This window comes from Chaetura pelagica, unplaced genomic scaffold (assembly GCF_000747805.2).
Source record: "Chaetura pelagica isolate M959 unplaced genomic scaffold, ChaPel_1.0 scaffold115, whole genome shotgun sequence".
Lineage (NCBI taxonomy): Eukaryota > Metazoa > Chordata > Aves > Apodiformes > Apodidae > Chaetura > Chaetura pelagica.
Window position 1 is genome coordinate 132,152 of NW_009953761.1, and position 8,196 is coordinate 140,347.

At 34.4% G+C, this 8,196-nt stretch overlaps 1 protein-coding gene across 1 annotated transcript in view; it reads right to left on the bottom strand.

Annotated features, from left to right (window-relative positions):
* The window catches only part of LRCH1 (leucine-rich repeats and calponin homology (CH) domain containing 1), a 48,589-nt gene that overhangs the window by 5,716 nt on the left and 34,677 nt on the right, over positions 1-8,196 (bottom strand). The window contains exons 15-17 of the mRNA XM_010000863.1: positions 7,661-7,770; positions 4,111-4,248; positions 2,473-2,550 (exon numbers count right to left, since the gene is read on the bottom strand). Of these exons, the coding sequence (XP_009999165.1) occupies positions 2,473-2,550; positions 4,111-4,248; positions 7,661-7,770 (326 nt within the window). The remainder of the gene's footprint in view (positions 1-2,472; positions 2,551-4,110; positions 4,249-7,660; positions 7,771-8,196) is intronic.

Below are 8,196 nucleotides of genomic sequence, written 5' to 3' on the forward strand. Positions count from 1 at the left end.
CCCTACACTTGGATGAAGTCTTCCAGGATCATTCCAGGGAAAGCAGTTTCTATGAAAGAATTTAATGCTGAAAGCCACAGAAGCAAGAGACCCTGCACATCAGCACAACACAGTAATTATTTACCTATTTTCTTGTTTTCATTTTACATGATATGACAGGATGTTATCCTAAACCTATGAAGTCCCAGAAATAGCATTTCCTCTATTCCATTCCATAAATAACTGAAAGCAAAGCAACAGTATACTACTAGAATTTCAAATCCTTAAAAAAGTCCCTTGCAGTAACAATTTCGAGTTAATTCTCAGAAACTAAATAGGGACATAAGTATCACAGAAAAGCCTCATATCCATGGGTATTAGTCCATAAGTGGAACCCATCACTTTCCTGCAATGATGCTTGACTGAAAAAAAGGAAGTAATTAACTGTATTCCATTCACTGATTTGCCCAGAGGTAGGCAGGCAATGTACAACTCACCAACCCGAAGAAGCAGCATCAAACACACCATCTGCAGTTCTTGAGAAAATGTGACAGTTACCTGTCATACTTGTTATCATACACCTTTGTGTTCCTAATACACATCCCTCCTACACGCAGCAAAGTTCTCTCATTTGCCATCTAATTCTGCAACATGATGGATTTTCACAATGCATAGGAAACATATACTGACAGCTACAAAATAATATCCACAGAGTATTTAAAGTCTATTGCAAAACTTAAAATTGCAAGCCATTCATTTCATGTTTATGTGAATTATTTTTTCCCCTCAAGAGAACTTAACGCTTATTTAGATTCATGAGGATGGTCAGTTTATAAATCAGATTGGTGAGGTCTGGCCTTGTGTTTAATGCTCTGTGCAACTCTGCATCTAATGTACTAAAATAAAATAATTCCTAAAAAAATCTCCACCAATTTCAATGAAAGCATTAAAGAGGAGGGGTAATAAATATATTTAAAAGTCTGTTCATTGAAAACAAAAAGGTATCTTTCCAGAATGCTTACTTACAAAAATCAAAAATTAAAAAAACTTGGACTAAAGGCTGAGCTTACTCATCTGCAATATGGCACTGAAGGACTTTCTTAATTTTTCTGTTTTATTTCCATTTCTGAAAGACTTCTTGACAACAATAAAAAACAGTCTTGGCCTTTACTTTTCCAACATGCTATATCCAGAAAAAAAACTACTTATATTCTAATTCACTGAATACTTTATGAAGCATCAGATGACAATGAATTTTGGGGCAGTTTAATAAATGCTCTATGCCTACAAGCCCACAGCACTGAGGTTTTGCTCTTCTCTGAACTGAAATTCTAATTCTAACACAAAAAATAACAATTGCAAGAACTTAATCAAACATTACAACTTAAATGAACCAATCACTGGAGTTTTAAGATAAGTCTCCCCCTCACATGGCTACACATAGCAAGAACAAACTGTTCCTTTTGCTGTCCTCCAATTCAAGTGCTAAAATATAGATCAAATATAAATAATTCAAACTGGAATGCTTTCCCAGTATGAAACCTTTGTTCCCTAAAATGGTGCAAGGGAGATACACACAAAATACCCTTTTGTTTCAGCATTCTTAAAAAACATAGTGACAAGAACTCAATCATAATTATACTGGCATATGCAGGCAACAATACAAGTAAAACACATAATGCAATTTTCATGTTTTCAGACTAAAAAGACCTTGTATAACACCTTTCCTTCTTTTGAGAGTCATATGTATTTCTAGACCATAACGGAGTCTTCAAAATATTTTCAATGAAACTCCAGAATTCATTACATAAGCTATAGAGATATTTTCCTTATTAGTATTAAGAGTAAATTACATGATCAATTCCGCTACTCTGAGATGAAAAACAGAAAATACCAAGCACTGCAATTTCCCTACTTTCAGCTTCTGAAACACTTAAATCTACATTATATAACAACCTTACTCATATGCACATTCCATATTTAACACAGTGATTTTCTTCCCATCACTGTAGAAGTGTTTCAGTTCAAGAGATGAGTGTTATCAGCTACTTTTACAACACATAGTACAGGATACTTAGTATTGTAAAAAAAGGAAAATCAATAATGAGAAAGAACAAAGTCCATAATCTAAAAGCAATATGTAAAAATGCAGATATATTTTATAAGAAAAAGTACAGCAAACTTTTGCCTAATTACAGATTACCTAATTACCATATTCCTCAGTTATTCTCCATGGCAAAGACAAGGATATTTAGGTTAACACTAAATTACTAGAAGACAACAAAAGCTGCAGTTCTGAAGCACTATGACATCAGCCACTTAAATGCACTAAAGTAGTATTAAAACGCATTATTTAAATCAATTTTTAAATTATATATCTTTATGGCTGAAAAAAATGTAGTTCATTAAATTATCCTTCAGCTTTAAAGTAATTAACATGCTTTGCTTTTTTTTTCTTTAATCATCTAGAACTGACAGATTTAATTAAATTACCTCTGGTATCCCCAGTTTTCTGCATGCATCCAGAAAGTTTTCCACATTTCTCCTGCATTTGGCCATGCTCAGTTTAGGCTGTAAAAACAAGAAACAGTAATTTATGGCAGAAGAAGTCAATAGCATTCATTCAGTCAATAAAGTCATCTACTGCTTTATTCTTGTACTGAAAAGAATAAAAAAAATTCTGCTCCACTTTCTTTTCAATCCCTTGAAAAGCATCATGCCTACAAATATGATCTGAGTACCTATGCTGTGGATGCCATGTGCTTTTCCCTAGTTATTAAAGTTACCAGCATATATAGATATCTTCTTGTTTGTGTCCAGTCCGTGAAGTTCTAAAACCTGCCTTTTATGATGATTTGTGACAGACAACATTGACTTTCTGGACAGCAAGTAAGTTGATGAAGGATTTCAATATATGTATACAAAATACATGGGGAACAGACTTACTGTAATTAGCAGGTTCTTACTTTTATGGGCTTACAAATGTATAGTAACTATACACAATTTTAATATTTCTGAAGAAGAAATTTCTTAGTACTGTATTTAAATACTGAAATTTAAATACTGAATTTTAAATACTTGCATAATTTGTCTCACGACAGTTACAGAACTACCATGTTACAAAATAAAACCAAACAAGAATATAACACAAACCCGACAACTCACTATTTTACTTTTTCCATGCAAGATGTGAAACAATGGTAATTTCTTAACATTTATCTTCTTGGAAGTTCTTACAGACTGGCTTTGAAAGCCACATGCTTTTCTCAGAATTGAGTATCATGGCCAATATTATTACCAATATTACTGATATGTACATCATATACTATATGTATTATATAACATATACAATCTATTTTATTACCAATATGTACACTGGAAAAAAAAGAAAGAGCAGATAGTCTAACACCATGAAAACCTCTTCAGAAACTGACTGGTATCAGAAATCTAGAACAAAGATGTGACCAAGAAAAAGACATCAATAAATAGAGAAAATACTAAGAAAAAAAAGTTTCAAGAAATGCACACACACAGACTGCATAGGTTCTCTCTTGCAATCTTCAGGACCTTAGGTTTGACAAGCCAATATTAAGCCACTGCAGCATATCATTGCATGTTTCTACACCATTCTGTCTGCAGATAAAAGGAGTAATTTCTACATTTAACTCAACAGGAGGAATATGCTACTAAGCGCTCTAAGTGGTTTAGTTACATGTCATCTGCTAAGCCTGACACTGCTGAAGTTACCCTTATATTTCTTCAATCAACAACCAAAGGGCTAATTGTCTTTTGAAAAGGGTCTCCAATAATTACACCCTGTAATTACAGAATTTCATAGCGTACTGAAAAAAAAGGCCATTATGAAAAATCTGATCTGTTGTCTCAGATCAGAAAAGCAGGATATTTTTATTAACTTACAGATGTGTGTATATACACACACTATACATATATAATATATAAAAATTATTGAACATTTGAACTCACAATAATGTAAATATTGCCCTTAACAGCAAAAAACAGCCATTGAACATCAACCTGTTTTTTGTAGTCAAACGTAATTTGGCAATAAAACTGTCATTGTCTCAATATTCCTCCTCCCAACTCCAGTGTAACAAGAAACACTCAACTTACTACTGCTGGTGAAGGTACATGAATACTTCCTACAGACCGAGGACGAACGTGATTTACTAAATGGCAGAGAACTACACCATCCATCAGAGCAGATCCCAGGTCTTCAGGCAAACAAATCTTTAGTCTTGTTTCAATGTTCTGCAAATGAAGAACACATGCACACATAGGAATGGATGAAGGGGAAAAAAAAGAGAATATACAACCTCACCACCTCCTGTGCTGTAGACACAGCTGATTTTGGAGTTCTGGTCTACCAAGAAACATGCTACCTTTTTATAACTGACTCTTCACATATTAAAACCAAGACCCCTCTGCCCTCAGTTCATCACTGAATTACATAAACCTCTTCAAAAGAAGTCAGCACTTCAAATGGTGCTGTCATCATATGCATTTATTTTTACATATGCATATAAAAACTCACACATGAATGTAAACAGCTGTGTGATTGCACTACATGTGGCTCTTTCACCATTCTCTCAAGTCCTCTACTTATGCATCTCAAACTCTCTTTATCATCAGCACTTTGAATTAGAACTAGAATTGTGTTAATCCCTGTACAAGCAGGGAATAGAAGAACAGAAGCCCATTTATCCCTAGTAGCCTAAAAATTACTTTGGAAGCTTTGGAGTTAACAGCAGGACAGGTGAGGCAAGACAAAACAATCAGATTTAAAAGAGAAATTTTGGATACTTATTAAGTAAAGCATTAAGTCTCATTGAAAAGAATATGATATTGCAAAATAAAATACTCTGAAAATACCTGAGAATATTTCAGGAAAAAAATCCTACAATAAGATTGTTAGATATAATGAGTTTCCTAAATTGGGCTTCAACCTTGAAAACATCCCAACACCATACCTGGAGATTACTCTCAGGGATAATTATTTCCATCATCTTAAAATAGATATTTCTTATTCCTAGTTGAATCTCCTTAACATCATTCTTATCTATTAATACATTATCTCAATATATGCTGGGTATTTTAGATGAAAATAGATTATTCTCTTTAGAATCAAAGGAGACTCTAGGTTGGAAGGGATTTCTGAAGGTCACCAATAAATTAGGTCAGAGCCAGTTCTGGATATCTGCAAGAAAGGAGTATCCACAACATCTCCAGGCAACCTAGTTCAGTGTTTCACCACCCTTACTGCAAAGAACTTTCTCCTTATAGCTACTTGAAATTTCTTTCTCTGCAATTTATGCCACTGCCCCTCACTCTTTCCTGGTGAATCTTTGGAAAGCCTGGCTGTATGTTCTTCATTACTACCCTTCAAGGCAGCTGAGGACAGTCATATTCTCAGCACACTTTTCTCCAAGTGAAAGAAATGCAGCTCTTGAATTCTTCCAAATGCATCCTTCGTTTGAGTGCCCTTACCATGAAGTAGCCTTCACTGAACTCACTCAGGGGGTTTCATATTTTCCCAGTTTTTCTTTTACTACACATACTAGTCAAGTACTCACATGTACGGTCTCACAAGTGCCAAAAAAGCGAGTGCATCACAAGTACTAATATGTTTGGCTTTCATCTTGGATTAATTAATACATTAGAAAGCATTTCTGGTTTGAGATATGTACAGAAAGTTATACATTCAGAATACATTTTGAGACTTCTTTCCAAATCTGTAACAGTTTTATATAGGTTAATGGACTAAAAATTCCTTCTCTTAAAAACTGATTTGCCTGTGGGATTACTCAGGATACATTACTGAGATTACTTGTATAAATCAGGGTGCTTTTTTTCTTTTTTTCTTTTCTTTTTTCTTTTTTTAAGGCTGTCTTTCGTGGTCATTTTTTCTTAGTTCTACCCTCTGCCTTTGATCCCTAATGAGTGGCTAAATTCTCTTTCAGTTTTGTTACCACTCAAGAACTGCTCTCTTCTCCATATTACAGCAGTAGACAATTTGTTCCATTTAGCATGTAAAACTATTGAAAGTGTACCCTTTGAGTGACAAAAATCAACCAGTATTTCTTGATAGACTGTATTGCTCAAGAATAAGTGATGAATCACTCTTGAAATGACAAATGTCTAAAGTGAGTGTGGACACATGCAAAATCAAACGGCTCAAATGCAGGCATGTATCTCTGAATATATATCCTGAGCATTGTACTTGTTCTCTGCTGTTTTCTAGTAGAGTTCATAATGAGATGGTCTAGAGACTGCTTCTCTCACTAAAGGACCCAGTATACCAGAATAAACTTTCTTAGCTATAAAAAAATCTTACTATGTGCTTCCAAACAGGGCTAATCTCGGTTCTTTCACCACTCCTTGAGTTGAAATCAAACTTCTCACAGGAGACAATGGAACTTCCATTTCAGGACACAATGCTTCACAATGAGGGTAAAGGATGACAGTGCATGGAGCTGAAGGTCAGTAACACATTAAACCAGTATAACTGGTAATACTTAAGATTAATACAGTGTAGAGAGATCCTTATTAGGTCTCCAGGATCCTGCCTGATACGGTTAATAATCTTGTTCTACTTTTCATTTTGAGGATTAGCTGAACTAATGCACAAGGCAGGAACCTTGAGGGCATTATTTTTAGGAAAATTTTACTTGGGGACTTGCTACATACTTGTGGTAACTCTTAAAAGCAATGTAAAAAGCTGCACTGCACTACATACTACTACAGTTTATTACTGCTACTTCCATTTTCTTCTCCATTACCAGTAGGTCTGTCTTATCTAATTCTTGCATTTTGTCCTGATGTTCAGTCAGCTGTGCTGAATCTTCAACAAGATCTATGAAAAATTCAGCAAGACAAAGTAGGAATAATCCAGACTTGAAGCAGGTTAGGGCCTGAGGTAAGAGAATGATCTTAAAATCCTCATAGTTCTATACAAAACAACCCATCTTTTAAACACTATTTGGTAAGGAGAGGAAAGTGTTTTAACATTAAATAATACAACACATGTTGTTTAAAATACAGGATGAGTTTTGGTATTCATCGTTCCAGGAAGCTAAAGATGTAAGAACAAATAATCTTGTAATATTGCAATATCAAAGTCACCTACCACACTTCCAGGATTTGCACTGCATTTAGGAATACACGACATAACTGGAAACCTTGACAAGTTCAGACTCACAACACTATGAAAATTGTTTCAACTATTAGTTATCTGCTTTTAAACTGAAGTTAGAAACTTTTTGTTGTTGCTGTTGTTTTTTAAACTAATACCTTTCATTATGCCTTTTGCTTGCTAGATTAAGACTTCTCCAGCTGTCAGGAAATAGTTTCCAGATCTCTCTACCTCTTAAGTGATCATCACTTCATCCTCTCTGATGAAATAAATTAATTCAATCAGTGCAAGGCATGCTGTTTAACCATATGTCATTCAGGTAGGTCCCATTATTCCCCATTTTTACAAAGCCTTTCATGAAGTACAGACTTCCAAACATGATCAAGTGTTTCAAGACCAGTCTCATCAAGGTGATTTGCAGAAGTAATATTGCCTCATTTTATCTTTTTAAATAGTCTCCTACTTAGACAACTTCCCCCCCCAATTAAAATATACCTTCTGTTAGCACTAATTAATTCTAGCAACACTCACCTCACGTAGCTGTTCCACGAGTTCTCTCTCTTCTCTCATCTGCTCCATTTTCCTTCTAATTGTAAATTGTGGGTCTATTGATTCCAAATTTCTTTGTGGTCTTAAGAACACTACGATTTTTAAAAACACAGATTTCAGTTTAAAAACAAACACCTTGATTTATGAATTTCTAAATAAAGTAAAATCCTTAAGCAAAAACTGTTGGAAAATTTCTCTGTCCTCAGGAAGACCAAAAAAATCTCATCTTGGATTATAATAATAAATGGATATTTTCTGGATATTGCTCTGAACAGCATCATGCCCCATGAATCGAGTGGATAACTTTCCAACCGAATAAAAAGCATCACCTGCTGATTTAGATAATTGTAAACTACTTAACACCTTGGAAACTTTCTGATGAAAGCGCTTGTATATGGTGAAAATCACACAATTGGAAATATCTAAAATGTTATTTAATATACTATGTACTGAATCATATAGTTTAGGATACCTACAACAACTAAAAAACAACTGCCAGGTTTTGAAAGCTCAGAAAC